At 38.2% G+C, this 19,669-nt stretch overlaps 1 protein-coding gene across 2 annotated transcripts in view; it reads right to left on the bottom strand.

Annotated features, from left to right (window-relative positions):
* The window catches only part of arhgap21b (Rho GTPase activating protein 21b), a 103,124-nt gene that overhangs the window by 43,501 nt on the left and 39,954 nt on the right, over nt 1–19,669 (bottom strand). For both annotated transcript variants that reach the window (XM_052133471.1, XM_052133472.1), the window contains exons 5-7: nt 13,139–13,231; nt 12,982–13,060; nt 12,839–12,893 (exon numbers count right to left, since the gene is read on the bottom strand). In XM_052133471.1, the coding sequence (XP_051989431.1) occupies nt 12,839–12,893; nt 12,982–13,060; nt 13,139–13,231 (227 nt within the window). The remainder of the gene's footprint in view (nt 1–12,838; nt 12,894–12,981; nt 13,061–13,138; nt 13,232–19,669) is intronic.

Raw genomic sequence — 19,669 nt, 5'->3', positions numbered from 1 at the left:
CATACTTTTAAGAAGGTCGACATTTCTGTATTACACATTTTTATTCTATTATTTTGAGATACTGGATTTTTGATCTTTTCTAAATTTGGGATGCACCTGTATAATGTTGTTGAGGTGAAGCCATGTTTGGATAAAATGCATTCAATAGCCTAAGTTTTGATGTACTCCACGACTGAATAACATCTACAAAACAATTGTGCAAACAATATCTAAAGCCAAAAGACACCCAAAGCAGATCTATAATATAAAAAAACGATATACTTCAAGCTGAAAGACATTGGCTACTCTACTGGCTACTCTAAGATCTTTTTTCATTACCTAGTTCATCATGATCTACCCATTTCAGTTTAGAACTCAAATATGGAGAATTCTAAATAAAATATTTTATCTTTTGAAAACAATGTCTGCCCACCAATCTTGTTTATTGAGGATAAGTTTCATTAAAGCTTAAACTATTTTATGGAGATGTAAAAGACATTTTATTTGGTGTTTTGTTTGTTTTTTCCTATCTTTGAGCAAGTTTTATCTCTTGCGTTGAGCTGAAGCAGTTGCGGGCATTGTTGCACTTTGTCGCTTGCCACGTACGCATTTAACACGGTTAATAATTTCACATGCAAAGACTAGCTGTTACTCCCTCAGGTAAGCCTGTTTCATATTGCATCTGAGTGCCGGAGAGACACGCATCCGTGTGGCTTTAACAGCAAGCTCAGGTTGAGATTTCACTGACAGCATACAGACCTGCAAATTGATTCAGTTAATTAAGTTCTCTGGGTTCCTACATTGAGTGTTACCTGTGATAATGGCCATACACTATGAAATATTAAACGGCAGTGGTGCATTGCAAACTACTACAAACTTAATCTTGAAGTCTAATTTACATGAGAAGATAGCGTTTACATTCTAATTGAGATCAATTGAAACAGAATGGAACTCTTACCATAATTTGCTGAAAATAACCTTAGATTACCTTGATTCAGTCAGATGTATTGAACAGAAATTGTTTGTGCATCCGTCACTGTGTGTGTAACTTTTCATCTTTTTCATGACATTTAGTTTCTTCATAAAAGCCTATATTGCAAAAATGAGTTTTTTGCTGAGTTCAGTGTATACCGCATGGCAACGAAGGGCTCAAGAGCCGCAAGTCACATGCAGTCTACCAAGTGAACTTACAGTGCTGTGTCCGGCAGGTCTGTGAAAACTAGATGTCTTCTTTTCAACTGCTGTTCTATTCCAGAATTGATATGGTTTTTCAGGTCAACAGATAACTTTTTTATTTTTTCAAATCTAAAGTGAAGTGCTCTTACACTTATTTTTAAATGGTTGATTCTGCAATTTTGTAAGAGGAATTTGTTTTTAATCAAGCGTGACAGCCCTACAAATATGCAAAGAAAAATCAATTTCCGATATTAAAGTCTTTTTAAAAGTTGACTAGTTGGTGCAGAACAAATATTTCTGAACACTGCGCACATCTTCTGCAGATAAAAAAGAAGAGGTGCTTTGAGAAATGTCTTTGCCTGCTGCAAGAGTTCAAATGATGCTTTCAACAGTAAATGGCTCATATTAAAAGTTAATCTAAAGGGCAAACGAATGAGAGCAGGACTCCATGTTCTTGCTGAAACCTGAAAAGACTTTCAAATGAAACTGAGAAACATGCCTCGATCCTGCTCACATTTGTTTACCCTATAGATTAACTTATAATGTGTGCCATTTACTGTTGTAATCCGGGTGATTACTCACACAAAATAGTCAGAAGATCCGTAACTGATCCGAAGGAATCAGTCTAAAAGTAATGCGTTCTATCCACAGGAATATATATAATGCTATTATTTCAGGATTACGGATGTGTTGTAGTTTTAAATGACATGTAAATCTTCCATCTTTAAATTTTTTAGATTTGCACTGAACATTTTAATCTACAAATAGACTTTTCAGGTGTTTAGATGGTTGCTTACACAGGAAGTCAACAGAGTGTTTTGCATGCTCAAATGTAATACAGTTAGGGGTTTGTTGAAATCCCCAACGCTAAGCGTGCACAATATTAATTGAGATGCTTGCCAAAGTGACAGCTAGTTGAAGTAGACAGAACCAATGTTCAGTCAATATGTTCAACTGTTGAAGACACCCTGACCTGATATTTATGTACCATTTCAGTGGGAGTGTCCAACATTCAGACTGAGAGTTGTAGCAGTAGTTTGAATGGTGTATGCTTTTAGGCAGAAAACATTCGCCATTTTAAGTTTAAGACAGCTTACCCAAAAATGGAAATTCTGTCACCATTCAATCGCATCATGCTATTCCAGACCAATATGAATTTCTTTCTTCAGTGGAACAGAAAAGGATATATTAAGCAGAATGTTAGTTTCAGCCACCGAACATTCAAGTGTCAATTTATGGAAAAAAGATGCAAAGCAAGCAAAAGGTGACTGAGACTTACATGCTGTTTAACATCTCCTTTTGAGTTTCACAGAAGTCACGTGGGTTTGGAAGAGCATGACAGTTAGTGAATGATGACCATTTTAATTTTTGGGTGAACTATTTTAAACTTGGCCATATTTTGTAGCAATCTTAAATATCTGCGGCTAGATCAGTAGTCAGTTGCAGCAGAAAGAATCAGTTGTATCAGAGATGTATGAGTGTGAGCCAAAGTACCAGGCCTCAGCTGGCATCCCCCTACCAGCTGAGCGACTGCTTCAACACAAACGGCCATTCATGAAGCGAGAGCCTCCGAGAACATCTTGCTCTTCACCTCTAGCAACTCTGAAGCTCCATTATACTAGAGCAAAAATTTAACTCAAAGCAATCAAGTTTATAACTTCCCAATTACAGCATGTTCAAAGTTCAATACAGAAGCTAAAAAGAAGAAACAAAACATATCAGAGAGGTCTTGATTAACACTGCAATCAATGTGGAACATATCAAGATTATTTCAATGAGTCAGAAATTCCAGAAACAGCATGCAAGGTGGAAATGTGAGTGTAATGGAAAATGTTGTGGAGAACAGAGTACAGATGAAGCGATGACTGCACTCCAGTTGTGCGTAATTGAGGGCAGCTGTAATGGTGTGACAGTCTGAGACTCACTGAAGAAGGACAGACTGCAGTGTCCTGGTTAGCAGCCCCAGATACTGCAGATACCACCTACTTCCTCTGAAATGGGTCAGAATCTTCATTTACATCAGTGCAAATAGAACAAACGCCACCCAACACATAATTAATACACTATAATGCATATGAAGACCACATAAAATGATGCTTTCAGAATCTTTCTTCCAGTTTTACTGAAAAGGTGCATGAAGCAACACCTATCCAGTGTCCTAACCAGGTGTGATTTGACAAAGTTTGAGAGTGAAAATGCTGTGATGAAAGAGAAAACGCTGAGACGTGACAGGATCGCAGACATTCAAGAACATATTTGATGTTTAATATGGAGCTATGTAGAAGGAGTTTAGCACAAAATTTCCACTCGTTGCTCAACATGTGAACTACGTTCCTCTCTAGGAGACAGAATGCATCTCCTTCCTGAGCGGTATGATGGCTGTGTGGTCCTATGGTGTTTATAATTGCTTGCTATTGTTTGTACAGATGAACGTACCTTCAGACCTGAAATGATGAATCAGACTAGCGGAGGTCCACAATTATTTTTCTGAGGTCGAGGCTGATTTCTTTGATTTTCCCATGATGTCAAGCAAAGAGGCACTGAGTTAGAAGGTAGGCCTTAAAATACATCCACAGGTACACCTCCAAATCACTGGCCTATCATGGGGATTTGCTGCATCAAAATATTCATCCATATTTTTATCCTCACTTCAATATATTTTTTTTTATTAGATAATCAAGTGTTCTAAATTGAAGCGAGAGCATGCAAAGAAAAATGTGACAATGGAAACGTCCACCATCAGCAAATACGTTGTGTCTCCAACTAATCATTTAAAAAAATAAATAAGAATTTGGTTTTATATACAGTGCATTCAGAAAGTATTCAGACCTCTTCATTTGTTTCACATTTTGTTATGTTGCGGTCTTGTGCTAAAATGCATTAGTCTAAACACCATACCTCATAATGACATGGCAAAAACCAGATTTTTGATAACGTCGTAAATTTAAATATATAAAAAAACAACTGAAATTTCACATTGACATAAGTATTCAGACCCTTGTCTCAATACTGAGTTGAAGCACCTTTGGCAGCGATTACATCCTGTGATGCGACAAGCTTTGAACACCTGAATTTGGGGATTTTCTGCCATTCTTCTCTGCAGATCCTCTCAAGCTCTGTCAGGTTGGATGGGGACCGTCGATGGACTGCAATTTTCAGGTCTCTCCAGACATGTTTGATTGGGATCAAATCCAGGCTATGGTTGAGCCCCTCATGGACATTCACAGAATTGTCCCAAAGCCCCTCTTGGGTTGTCTTGGCTGTATGCTTAGGGTCATTGTCCTGTTGGAAGGTGAACCTTCAGCCCAGTCTGAGGTCCCGAGCGCTCTGGACCAGAATTTTTATTAAGGATATCACTTTATTTTACCCTGACCAGTCCCCACTGCTGAAAAACACCCCCACAGCATGATGATGCCACCACCATGCTTCACTGTTGGGATGGTATTGCACAGGAGATGATCGATGCCTGGTTTCCTCCAGACATAACACTTGAAATTGAAGCTAAACAGTTCAATCTTCGTTTCGTCAGACCAGAGAATCTGCAAGTCCTTTAAGTGCTTTTTTGCTCTGAGGAGAGGCTTCCATCTGGCCACTCTGTCATAATTCCCAGATCATTGAGTGTTGCATTGATGGTTGTCCTTCTGCAAGTGTCTCCCATTTCCACACATGATCTCTGGAGCTCAAACAGAGTGACCATTGGATTCCTGGTCATCTCTCTTACCAAGGCTCTTCTCCTCTGATTGCTCAGTTTGGCCAGGCAGCCAGCTCTAGGAAGCATCCTTGTTGTTCCAAACTACTTCCATTTAAGAATTATTGAGGCCACTGTGCTTTTGAGAACATTCAATTTATTTTTGTGGCATTCCCCAGATCTGTGCATCAATACAATCTTGTCTCTGAGCTCTGCAGGCAGTTCCTTTGGCCTCATGGCTTGGATTTTGCTCTGATATTCCTATCCAAATCATGTCCAAGCAAATGAATTTGCCACATGTTGACTCCAATCAAAGTGTAGAAACATCTCAAAGATGATCCAGAGACATTTAGAGTGTCATATTAAGGGTCTGATCACTAATGTCAATGTGATATTTCAGTTTATTCTTTTTAATACATTTGCAAAGTTATCAAAAATCTGTTTTTTGCTTTGTCATTATGGGGTATGAAGTGTAGATTGATGTGAAATAAAAAATATATACTTTAAAGCATTTTAGCAATGCTGCAACATAACAAAATGTGAAAACAATTAAGGGTTCTGAATACTTACTGAATGCACTGTGTGTGTGTGTGTGTGTGTGTGTGTGTGTGTGTATATATATATATATATATATATATATATATATATGATCACATGAGCAAGATTGCAATATGGCCCTACAGCAGCACTGCTGTAATTTGTTGCAAAATTGCTTAATACAGGATTTCTGCAGGTTTTATGAAGCTACATTTAAGACTTTAAGACCTTTTTAAGACCAACTAAAGAAAATTTAAGGAATCCGTGTGTGTGTGTGTGTGTGTGTGTGTGTGTGTGTTTATGAGTGATGATGGATCATAAATGAAGGATCATAAAAATTGGATTTTGTTTTTATTTAGTACTGCCCAGAAAAAGTTATTTGACTTAACAGATCCTCACATATATTCCACACGACAAAATATTTACTGAATTTACACACATGATCCTGTTAAGAAGTTGGTTTCTAATATGGTGTTTCGTTCTTGATGATCAATGACTGATTGTGTAATAATTGTTCATGAATCTCTGCTTTGTCCTGAGCAGTGAAGAAAAAACCCAACTACAGTAAAATGATTTGGCTTCTCTGCATCTTCTGCACATTTGAGTTCTTCCCAACAGTGGCTATATATGAGGTACAGATTTTCACATTTGAGCAACTCAACACAACTATTACAAAGATGCAAACAATTATTGATGCTCAAGAAGGCAACGTAAGAACCACCAAGGGGTGCAAACTTTTGAACAGGATGATTTGTGTTAATAAGAGTAAATTGTGTGTTATGTAGCTTTTGAAGGGCAGTACCACATACAAAATAAAACCTCTTATAGGCTATTTGTATACATTCTGAAAGGCGTGTGGAAAACAAAAGGGTCATGCAAACTTCTGCACTTAACTGTATAGGCTAAATAGTTTGTGAAAATTGATATTTTATTTTAGATTGATTTTTTTCACAAATTAACCACACTTTAGATTCTTTTTTTTTTATGTACAAATTCCATGAAGCCTATCCAAGCCATATGATGTCATATTGCATGTGTAATTATGAATGACTTTACAAAAATTCACAACATTGTAACCAAATATTCAAAATACAACCCTCACATCTGAACATATAAGTGCTTGTACAACCTAATAAAAATACATAAAAAGTATATGTAGTGTAATAGGGATGGGAATTTTGGTAATTTGTCTACGAGTACTCTGACTCTGATTCACGGTCCAACTCTGAAAGAATGTGCCCAACAAACATCTGTCTGTTCTTCCTTCAGGTTACTGTAGTAATTAGGGATGTCCTGATCAGCATTTTTGGCCCCCAATCCTGATCCGATATTTAAATAATAAATATCTTGTATTTGCTTAGATAAGAGCTGCAGACTGTTTTTATTTTTTGTTCATTTACAAAAATAACTAAGTAAACAAAGTAACTAACAGATGTCTTCAGCTTAATGCGTTTAACTTAGTGCAGCTAGCATTTTTGTAAAACTCACACATAAAATCAACTTTACTTAGAATGGTGTAATAGCTTATTTTAACTTTAATATTCAGGTATAAAAATAAATGGAGTTCTGTATGGATGAATAGAAATCTTACACTTACAAATGGAGTAATCAGCTTGACTTGAATAGTCACAACTAGAGGTCGACCGATTAATCGGCTGAATTTTAGCATTTTTTAACATAATCGGCATCGGCCAATATCCAAGTATATCAAGCCGATTATTAGGCAGGCGCATCTGTGGGCAGCCTAGTGTTGTTGTGGAACACGTGTTCGACACATGCTGCCCCTAGAGTCATTTTCCAGCAGAGTGAGCACACCTCATCAAGGAAGGAGCTAAGCTCCTTGGAGAAAATGGTAAGGATTAAATTTGTATAACTTATTTATATTTAATTAAAAACTATTTATATGTTACTGCCAACTTCGAGAAAAAACGCGACATGACGTGCAGCTACTTTGGATATTGATAGCGTAGTTGAAGTTGCATTATCACAGCAGAAGGGTTGCTATCATGTCACAATAAGCAAGCAAGAATTTTGCAATTACAGACAGTGAATCTGAGACTTATTTGTTCTGTTTGTGTCTCTTATATTTGAGAGGGTTGTCACTCAATGCAGAGAAATAAGTAATAAAAAGATACCAACGCACTATAGGCTAGTGAAGGACTGGCTTTGGTAAGCTTCGGACATTATCGGTTCTGCTGTCGGTACTGGAGAAATTAAGAAAATACATTTATTATTGCTATAAAGAGAAAGTTATTTTATCTCGCCAGCCATTTCTATATATAATAATATGAAACCATTTGTCTGTGATGCAATTTAGCTATTCGCAGTCAGAGAGAGAGAGAGATCTCGCACACAGCGAGCACAACAAGAGCCCTGCATAATGAGTGACGACGGAGGACAGAACTAAACATTTAAACGTAGCCTGGTTTAGATCTGTGATTATTAGTCTGATTTTATTTTAGATTTCGCCTTCCAAAGATTATAAAAAGAATATTTATACATAAGCCGCATTCTGTCTAGCACAACTTCCTTCCCTTCACAGCGGTGCACTGACATTTCTCCCTAAAACTCAAACTTAACGTCAGAATCAGCACGATCGGTGATTGTTGTAAAATACGGTCTAGCTACTGTTGCTAAATTGCGGGACGCGTATAATAATAAAAAGAGCGCAAGAGATACCGTTCCCAAGGCGGCGCGCACTCCAAAACACACCGCAACAAGACAAGAAAAGTATAGGCTGTTTTGGGTTTCATGTGCGCGTCTAAACGATCAACTATACACAAAAATGTCAAAAAGACCGGCTTGGAGATTCACTTAAACACAGTTTATGTCTTAAATGGACGTAGTTATGGAAATAGTTGGGAGAAAATATGCTGCATCAGGAGCCTATTAGGTCTGAACTCGGTCTTAAAGGGGAAGCATCCTAATAAACATGTGACAATTGAGCCATTACTGCGAATCAAACAACAAAAGGCAAAGAGAAAATCACTTACAGCTCTTGAATGAATAACTTCTGCATTAATAAGCATTAATCTATCTATGATAAACTATGCAGTGTTATTTTACAATTGATTACTTTATTAGATTACTTTTTAGACCACACCTGAACAGTAATGTTAGTAGACCTTCCTGAAATTAAATCACTGTGCCTATATAACGTTTATCTTTGTTTAATATATATATATAACAAAATGAACCGTTAAGAATACCGTTAAAGTACCGGATCGATAAGCAGTATCGGTAAGAATAGTAATACCATTAAAACCTTAACGATACCCATCCCTAGTTATGCCTGTGCTTCTCTTGGATGCTCTGAATATTGGATTACGTGTCTGGATTGCCCCTTAATTAAAGCTGCATTTGGATCTCAACCTTCGTGTCTCGGAGCAGTTCGTAACACCTGCTTTGTTTATTTAATATATTTATTATACATTATACAATATGTTTTTACATTATACATTTTTAATTTAAGTGTACAAGTGCAGATTGGTCAAGTGTTCAATAAATGTATTTGTTGAGAAATTTTGTCTATCTTAAGTAATTATTTGTGTTTCAAATAAAAGGTTCAAATAAGAGGTTAAAAACAAGCACATATCGGCCAAAATAAATCGGTAGCATTAATCGGCCATCGGCCGAACCGAATTTCAAAAGATCGGCATCGGCCTGAAAAAAAAACAATATCGGTCGACCTCTAGTCACAACAAATAATTAATTCTATAAAAACAAATTCAAAATTTCGCAATTCCACTTAAAAGTGGCGTAAACAGTTACACTTGAACAGGCCCAGGTTCAACAATAATAAAACAGTTATTAATAGTTCTGTTGTCAATATCAAAAGGTCATTGTAACATACTGACAACCAGTAAAAACCATGAAAGCATCACACACCGCAGAGATACATTCAAAAATAAGACAAATATATTCATAACAAGCTCTAAAACTAGCAAACATTTTGCAGATACAGGTGTTCAAAACAGTTAATTACACTCTTTTGATTATTGTAACGATAGCATTGCAGTGTTGAATTAGTTTGGTTACTATGTGACGTCTCTGATAATCAATGTATCCCTCAAAACCACAATGTAATCAATATTAAAATTAAAAATAAGCTCCCTCTTTGTTTTAGTTGTCAGGTAATTGTCACTGGATTTCGAATCAAGTGAAAAGTCACATCATGCGTGATCACTATTGATCATCGTTTTCATGATCGATCATTACTGCCACGTCCAAGTACCAGAGTACTCGTGCCCATCCCTAGAGTGTAGCTGTCTAAATGTGACATTGTCTTATTTACCTACATGCTCGTGGGGAACTGAACATTACAGAAAAATACTTGCTTACATAGCCACGTGCTGCACGAAGAAATGGATCGGCTTCTTTCAGCTCGTTGCTGAAAACATATTTTTTATTGATGCATTTCTACTTGTGCTCACTGAGAGGATGACAAAGAGTGCGCGCCAAACGTATGACGTCATTGCCATGGTATCCAGATACATTTCAGCAGATTTGCAGTAAGACTGGAATGAAAATATCGTCAAATCAACGTGCAACGCTTCAAAATTACTTCTCCTCTTGGCAAACTATACCAAAGACAATAGCGAGAAGGAAAATTAGTATATCAAATGTAAGTAGAAAAAAGAGAGCGAGCTACCAGCTAAAATCAGGACATAACTACAATGTTTAGAGAATTGTCGGGACACTGGGCAGGCCTCTTCAAAACGGGATGTCTGGTCACCCTACTTAAACGCAACAAGAAAACAATCCCGCAACGAGAAAACAATCCCTCATACAATATTTAATGCCATTATCTTATGAATTAAAGACTTGTTGCTTCGATTCAAGACCTTTTTAAGACCTTATTTTGCGGAAGGATGAAATAAGTATTTTTAAGACCTGTGGAAAACCTGTTATATACAACAATTAAATGAACAAGTAAATAAAAATGTAAAAAAATTCGGAAAAACTGAGTACAGTCATAAAAAATGCATTTGTGCATGAAACTACTTTCTTATACAATGGATCAGAATCTGACGTTGGTACTACTAGTATCACAGCTTGGGCTGTTTCTTGCATGTTATTGGAGAAACAAGTATGTGTGTGTGTGCGTGCATGCGAGCGAGTGAGAGAGGGTCAAGCGTCTACGTGCTAATGGTGTGAGACTGTTGTATGTTTATTTATATATATTTATTAGTGCCCGACCGATTTATTTTGGAAAACTGATTTTTCAAAAGACATTTTAAGGATCCGTGGGAACCCTACATTCTCTCTACGATTTTTCTGACATTTCATATTCTTAAAATAAAGTAGTGGTCCTAACTGACCTAAGACAGGGAATGTTTACAACAATTAAATGAGTTAAAACGTATTTGGCTAAGGTGCATGTAAACTTCTGACTTCAACTGTGTGTGTGTGTGTGTGTGTGTGTGTGTGTGTATGTATGTATGTATGTGTATATATATATATATATATATATATATATATATATATATACACATACATATATATATATATATATATACACACACACATATATCTATATAGACACACATGCATGACTTTAGAGCGTGGACAAATATACCTATATGATATATATATATATAATATATATATATATATATATATAAATATAAAAAACACAAACCCTTTATCTGTTAAATATATAGGCTATAAAAAGCTTAATTTGGTTAATCCTTAAATATAGAGCATAAAAACGGAGCCAAGTCGCTGTCATTTCACAATAATTTATTTATTTCAGGCTTGTTTATATTTAGAATTCCTGCGTTATGCACCAAATCTTCTTTATTCTGGTCATTATTAGGATTTTAGCCTCTGAGTTGGTGTCCATCATAGTATTCTATAAATAGATTAATTGTTATCTGCCATTTTCCACTAGTTATCGGTATCTGCAAAATCCACTATAGGTTGACCTCTACTCTTAAACATGGAAAACATGTAGAGACTGATATTATAATTTTAATTTATTTCTAAGTTGTGTAATTTATCCAAGCAGAACCACCAAACTATCTAATATAATCGGATAACAATACCCAATTATTTTATATCAGTGCTTCTCTAACAAAAACTGTTTTTCAATGGCCCAGAAAAAGCCAGTTTACTCTACCTAAAGGTGCGTACACACTGCCAGCGACATCGCGCGCGACAGTGACTCAATACCATTCATTTTCAATGCGAGCACAGCGACTTCCGGCGACACGAGCTATCGCGACCGTTGGCGCTAGATGTGGGCGTGTCCAGCGACGCAACAAAGTTGAGAAAAGTTCAACTTTGGAGCGACTAACGGAAGCGACAGCCAATAGCAGAGAAGACGGGAGAGCTCACGTGATCCTTCTCTCTCTCAGCTCCTGCAGTAACGGAAAGATGGATGAAAGGCTAATTCTTGCTGTTAGAAAATTTCCAGTGCTCTATGATATGTCTCTTCCCACGTACAAGGACATTTTTAAGAAAAATACTGCGTGGAAAGGTGTATCTGAGATCGCGGGGATTTTATGGACCCAGACAGACCGGCATTTGCATTTTCGCCGCAGATAAACAGTCGCTCTGGCAAACAGCACGCCTGGTTTCTCATTCATCTTTGATATAAAGCATTTTATGTACTGATTCCATATATATTTAGTCTTTTCCCTCCAAAATGATTGTTTTTAGTGGTAAGAAAAGAGATTCGCTGTCAACAGCAATGGAATGGCATCCGTGAATGTCATTTATAAACGTTACTAGGCAACCAGTAGTGGGAACACCCACTAGCGACTTCGCCACCAGCCACTGGCGACCTGCAGCGATAAAGTCGCTGGCAGTGTGTACGCACCTTAAGGGTGTACCCCTCTCATCAGGGCTGCCATGTAGAGATCATATGACCAGCCAAATAGGACTCACTCTAATTGAGTTAACCACATATCAGAATCAATTAATCATGGGTGACAAATGCACCTGCAAATAGGGCATTTCTGCAATGGCATTGGCAGTGCTACATCAACACCAACAGGTATCAGTATGCACCTGCAAATAGGGCATTTCTGCAATGGCATTGGCAGTGCTACATCAACACCAACAGGTATCAGTATGCACCTGCAAATAGGGCATTTCTGCAATGGCACTCGCAGTGCTACATCAACACCAACAGGTATCAGTATACAGTCATATCGGCCAGTGAAACAAACAAAAAAATACTAATTACACCTTTAAATAAAAGCCCACAAAGAATCTGTGCCCACAGATTTTTGCAGAACTGCAACACAAGTTCTACCCCTTCTGCATTCCATTATTAGTCTTAATATTTTGGCTACTTTGATTAAAAGTACTAGTTGAGTGTAATATTCTCAGCTCCGTTTTTTCACACATTTCACATATTTTCCACAAATTGTACAGAACATTTGAAAAAAGACTCCATCTTGGCCCTCTTCAAAAGAAACGGACAAACATACAACAACAGTAAACACTTACCAGCTGTAGTATATCTTCATCTTTTGGCATCACACACAATTCCAGAAATGTATGACTGGAATGGGGGAAAAAATACACAGTTTAGGCCACAAACAGACATTTATCACTATATACTTCATTTAACAATCATGACAGGCTCTCACCTGTTCTGGATAAGCCCAATGACTTGTGAGTATGTCTTCCCAATGATGCTCTCACCGTTCACTTTCACTATTCTGTCTCCTGTTGACAAAGTTCCATTATCAGACTTCGAGAAGCAAAGCAAAATGTTCTATATCTTTGATGTAATGGTATAATTACCAGTGCAGAGTCCAGCGCCATGTGCAGGCCCTCCCTCTTTGACCTGCTTCACAAAGATCGTATCCATGGGCTCCAGTCTGTTCCGCGTTCTCCCTGGCAACAACAAAAGCAGCAGTGTCACGAGTGGCCCAGATCACAACAAACCAGAGCCAGAAAGAACCAAATGGTCACACAATCAAGCGACTATAAATATTTTAAATCATGCCAACTCAAACCTAAATGCTTAACCCATTCATACAATGAAAATGCTGTGGCTTCCTATGAAGTGACCGCCATTTAATGTGACAACTGTCACCCCCTTAGGGAGCAGCATACTTTGCTTCACTCAGATATAATATGCCAGCACATAGATCACAGCTCCAACACAACTACTGAAAACATTACAGATTCCCTGATGATCACAGCTATGATACGCTAAGTCAGCGCCCAAAGTCTACTTGCATTAAAAAGCATGAGCACTGCATGGAGGCCAATATTAAAGTGGGGGCAGGTGACCTACTCTCCTAGCGACTAATCTATGTCCTCCCCACATCTCTGAATGAAACTGTGGAATCATAACATCAACACTGATCCTTCGCTGTGCCTTGTCTTAAGTGTTAATGACCAATCCTATGTAAGCAACTGTTGCAGTCGGATATTTTTCTGACAAGTGTTTACTTTTATTTTTATTTGACGAGTGCGTACTCCGGGTAGGGAAGGAGGTATTGCCCCAAGTGAAGGAGTTCAAGTACCTCGGGGTCTTGTTCACGAGTGAGGGGACAATGGAGCGGGAGGTTGGCCGGAGAATCGGGGCAGCGGGGGCGGTATTGCACTCGCTCTATCGCACCATTGTCAAGAAAAGAGAGCTGAGCCGGAAGGCAAAGCTCTCGATCTACTGGTCAATTTTTGTTCCTACCCTCACCTATGGTCATGAAGGCTGGTTTATGACCGAAAGAAATAGGTTGCGAGTACAAGCGGCCGAAATGGGCTTCCTCAGAAGGATGGTGGGCTTCTCCCTTAGAGATAGGGTGAGGAGCTCAGTCATCCGTGAGGAGCTCGGAGTAGAGCCGCCGCTCCTTTGCGTCGAAAGGAGTCAGTTGAGGTGGTTTGGGCATCTGGTAAGGATGCCCCCTGGCCGCCTCCCTAGGGAGGTGTTTTCAGGCACATCCAGCTGGGAGGAGGCCTCGGGGAAAACCCAGGACTAGGTGGAGAGATTACATCTCCACACTGGCCTGGGAACATCTCGGGGTCCCCCAGTCAAAGCAGGTTAATGTGGCTCGGCATAGGGAAGTTTGGGGCCCCCTGCTGGAGCTGATGCCCCTGCGACCCGACTTCGGATAAGTGGTTGAAGAAGGATGGATGGATGGAAGTGTTTGCTTTTTTCTAATGAGAGTTTATGGGAGTCTTCTGTGTTTAATTAGTTTTAAGAGGAATTTTATAGAAATGATCCAATAATTCTTAGCGGATAAGGATCTGGGTTACTGACCAGAAAGGTAGGGGTTCAAGCCCCAGCACCGCCAAGATGCTACTGTTGGGCCCTTGAGCAAGGCCCTTGACCCTATCTGCTCCAGGGGTGCTGTATCATGGCTGACCCGGCATTCTGACCCCAACTTAGCTGGGATATGTGGAAACAAATACATTTCACTATCTATGTATATATGCAAACATTTATTGTGACCAAAATAAAGGCTTCTATCTATCTAAATTGTAATTTTAATTACAGTGCATTACATGAGTAATGTGCTGATTCGTTAATCAAATTAATTGCAATTTAATGCATACAAATATTTACAGAGAAAGGCCCTCCAAAAAAGATAATCTCTATAGAATACAATCGTAAATATGATATATATTAAGTGTTATTATTCAGATAACTCAAAAACCTTGCATTATATTCATATACTGTGGCAGCAGACAAGTAAAGAATTCAGACAGTATGAAAAGTGGCTTTAACCATTCAAGCTCGGATGGGTCCCCCAGTGCGAGAAGAAAATAATACGTCAAAATATTCATGACTACAGTACCGTTTGAAAGCTTAGAATCTGTACTGTACATGTAGGCATTTTAACCAAAACTGAACAAGTGCTTTGAAATTTGCAGACTAATCAGAAGAGTTCTATTTTGATCATTTATTTAAAAAAAATTGCACTGTACATACACTCACCTAAAGGATTATTAGGATCACCTGTTCAATTTCTCATTAATGCAATTATCTAATCAACCAATCACATGGCAGTTGCTTCAATGCATTTAGGGGTGTGGTCCTGGTCAAGACAATCTCCTGAACTCCAAACTGAATGTCAGAATGGGAAAGAAAGGTGATTTAATCCAGATCCACTATTAGTTTTGCTGACACAGAGTAACTGATGCATAAACACATTAGAGTGCCTTTTCCCTTCTTGAAACTAAATGTTGTGCATATAAAAGAGTCAAAACTAGTGCTATGGTGGACAATTTGTTTATATAAAAAATACACAACAAACTATTTACATTAATTTTTACATAAAGTATTTACAAACCATTATAAAATTGTACATGTTTCTAGCAACATGCCAGTCATTGTAGCAGTCACATTTGTGTACAAAGCACATAGGCACAACACAGGAGAGTACTTCACTGGTGTCTTTGCATGACACTGCCTGCACTTCAGACGACCAGCGGTGCAAGATTTGGTGATGTGCAACAGCCTGTGATGTGCTCTTCGTGGAGCAGGAGATACGGGTCTGGCTGTGGATTGAGACCCCAACTCTGCCATGCTCCTCAGCAAGGGTCTCTCTGAAAGCCCTCCTCTCTTGATGAGGTGCTGTCCTGCTGCTCCACTTTATGTGGGCAATTTTGAGCGTGGCATGGTTGTTGGTGCCAGACGGGCCGGTCTGAGTATTTCACAATCTGCTCAGTTACTGGGATTTTCACGCACAACCATTTCTAGGGTTTACAAAGAATGGTGTGAAAAGGGAAAAACATCCAGTATGCGGCAGTCCTGTGGGCTGAAAATGCCTTGTTGATGCTAGAGGTCAGAGGAGAATGGGCCGACTGATTCAAGCTGATAGAAGAGCAACTTTGCCTGAAATAACCACTCGTTACAACCGAGGTATGCAGCAAAGCATTTGTGAAGCCACAATACGCACAACCTTGAGGCGGATGGGCTACAACAGCAGAAGACCCCACCGGGTACCACTCATCTCCACTACAAATAGGAAAAAGATGCTACAATTTGCAAGAGCTCACCAAAATTGGACAGTTGAAGACTGGAAAAATGTTGCCTGGTCTGATGAGTCTCGATTTCTGTTGAGACATTCAGATGGTAGAGTCAGAATTTGGCGTAAACAGAATGAGAACATGGATCCATCATGCCTTGTTACCACTGTGCAGGCTGGTGGAGGTGGTGTAATGGTGTGGGGGATGTTTTCTTGGCACACTTTAGGCCCCTTAGTGCCAATTGGGCATCGTTTAAATACCACGGCCTACCTGAGCATTGTTTCTGACCATGTCCATCCCTTTATGGCCACCATGTACCCATCCTCTGATGGCTACTTCCAGCAGGATAATGCACCATGTCACAAAGCTCGAATCATTTCAAATTGGTTTCTTGAACATGACAATGAGTTCACTGTACTAAAATGGCCCCCACAGTCACCAGATCTCAACCCAATAGAGCATCTTTGGGATGTGGTGGAACGGGAGCTTCGTGCCCTGGATGTGCATCCCACAAATCTCCATCAACTGCAAGATGCTATCCTATCAATATGGGCCAACATTTCTAAAGAATGCTTTCAGCGCCTTGTTGAATCAATGCCACGTATAATTAAGGCAGTTCTGAAGGCAAAAGGGGGTCAAACACAGTATTAGTATGGTGTTCCTAATAATCCTTTAGGTGAGTGTATATTGTAATCGGTACAAACTTCAAACTTATCAAATAGCCATGTGTCATATGTTGTTGAAAAGTTCTCAAAGAGTACAATACAACCAGCCGGTTTTACTCACAGACCAAAATATAGCAAGTAATAGATAAGTGCCATAGACTCCAATTGGAGGAATAATAATAATAATACAAACCCAAAAAAAATTTGTGTTTTATTTGTTTGGAGAGGCTTCTGGACGCATGGAGACATTTTTGTACACTATGATAAATAATTTTTGTAATGCTATCATTTTTGCTTGATTTGTTGTATCAACAATTTTTCTCAGATACAGTTGATATTTCTAATTGTTGGTCAATATACTGTTGCGTCACATGGACACTTAAGCGGCTCACTGTGGTTGCGCAGTGTCTCTTGTCATAAGCGCTGTGTTTTATGATTCTGTGTTAACTTAAACATAGATTTAAACTTTGAAAAATGGGCTCGAGATCTCTGCATTCTGTTGTACTTTGTCCAGCTGTCATTGACAGCAAAAGTGTGGCATCTGTGGAAGGCTGTGCTCCCTGCTCCATTGGTCTGAAGGGGCAAGTTGACCTGTACATCTAGAGTTGTGCTAACTGCCACCAATGGCCACAAATTCACTTAGCAAACATCTAGTGTAGGATACATAAACTTCTTAAATGTTTTGTTGAACTCTCTAATTCATTCCAATGCAAAGTTCTACCAAGGGGGGCAGAGTTTAGCAAAGGGTCAATTACAGACTGCTTTTTAAAATAGATCTTTACGACCAACTGTCCACATTGTTAATTTAGCAAATAATTAAATTATTTTGTTCAGTGTAGTTAATACCTGCCTTACTAATGCCTTCGTAATAAACAATGCCCCAGCACTGAGAGAAATAAATTTTGCTAAAACTCATGAGGTGAATGAGATACCCTTTCAACTGAGGCATTACAGTAATATAACAAGAATTACAACATATACAACAGTTCCAGTAGCTTCAGTCCTCAAACCTTATTGGCCAATCAGCATTTGCAAGAGTGCTGACGTTTACAATAACAGATTTTATTACTCCACTTGTCGGTGTTTGCTCATGTCATTCTGCTTAATTAATAGCTGTAGAAATTACAGTGCATTGCATAATATGTTACATAAACTGTCTAAATGATGACAAAAATCACTGAATCACTGAAAGTGAAGTCTAAAGTGAAAGCAATTATAAGGCTGTAGTCATGTTGTAGGTGTAAAGGAGTGTGCTGCAAATAAAGCATAACGCAAGTCAGATATAATTCAGAGTGGCTGGAAACAAGCTGAAAGTGTAAAGCAGCAGCAGCCTTTATTTTTCACACATTTGCACATATACAGTAAAAACTGTATTTTCTTTTTTTGCATATCCCATCTAAGCTTGAGTCAGAGCACAGGGTCAGCCATGATATGGTGCCCCTGGAGCAGATAGGGTCAAGGGCCTTGCTCAAGGGCCAAACAGTGGCATCCAAGGCAGTGCTGGGGCTTGAACCCCCGACATTCTGATCAGTAATCCAAAACCTTAACCACTGAGCCACAAGTTTTGAATGTTCAGGTTGCAGCATGAATGCTCCAGTCAGTGCTTTCAAACCTACGGCATTATATTCATATTTAGGTTGAGAAAAACAGTGAGAATTTTTAATATAGATCTCATAAGTAGCAAATTCCAAGTAATTTAGTGGTCATTTATAAAGGTAGTAAATAAAGAATTATAACAGCGAGTAAAACAGTTTTACACATTACAAATGTGTGTTTTGTTATATTTTTGTGGGATCTGGGCTATATTTAGAATGCAGTACTACTGCTTTGCGGTATACACTGCATACCACTTACTATTTAAAAAAATATATGATGTGAAACATTATGTGGTGAGAAGCATTTCATTATGCAACGATTTACAGTAGTAAATGACATGGTTGTCATATGACCTAAGTGGCGTCCAGTTTTATAAGAAATAAAAATGTTGGTTTTACATTTAAATTTGTCTAATAATGAATCTGATCAAATAATGGGTCCAGAAAAAGTAGATAATTAATGATATTATATTGAAAATGAAATGTCAAGGTAAGTTGTGGATTACAGTATTACTTGCAGTCAGCAATGTAGTATACTACATATATTTTCAAATGTAGTAGGTCATCCAGGTTTTCCATTCTGTGGAAATTAGCATACGATGCACTATATACATACTATATACACTGTGAAAATAGTATGCTAGCATGCTATTCTGAACGTGGCCCTGATTCACTAGTGATGTCATCATTTAGAAAGATTTAAGGCGCCCTCTTGTGTCAACTGTAATACATGGCAGTTTTCTATAACATTTACCTCATTAATATGAACAAAAGCACAGAGTATTGCATTTTTACTTATTTAGGTCAGAAAATGAATATAAACAGGATACAAACTAAAATAGTCTGGTCATGTATAATGAGAAAATAAATTAAACAATGACTGATTATTTTTACACTGCCCAGCACATGGGAGTTCACCAGTGATGGCAAATTAAAGCCAATGGAAAATATACTAAATACTGCTTTGTCAAAGTTTGCATTTATATGCATAGATTACACACAAACATGACTATTGCGGTTAATATCTGAACTTTATTCTTATTTATTATGTATCATCTTTCATTGGGCACATAAAGCAATGACTCATTTATTCA

The sequence above is a fragment of the Xyrauchen texanus genome, chromosome 9 (assembly GCF_025860055.1).
Source record: "Xyrauchen texanus isolate HMW12.3.18 chromosome 9, RBS_HiC_50CHRs, whole genome shotgun sequence".
Lineage (NCBI taxonomy): Eukaryota > Metazoa > Chordata > Actinopteri > Cypriniformes > Catostomidae > Xyrauchen > Xyrauchen texanus.
The sequence above is the reverse complement of the archived record's forward strand: the minus strand, read 5'-3'. Positions and strand labels throughout refer to the sequence as shown.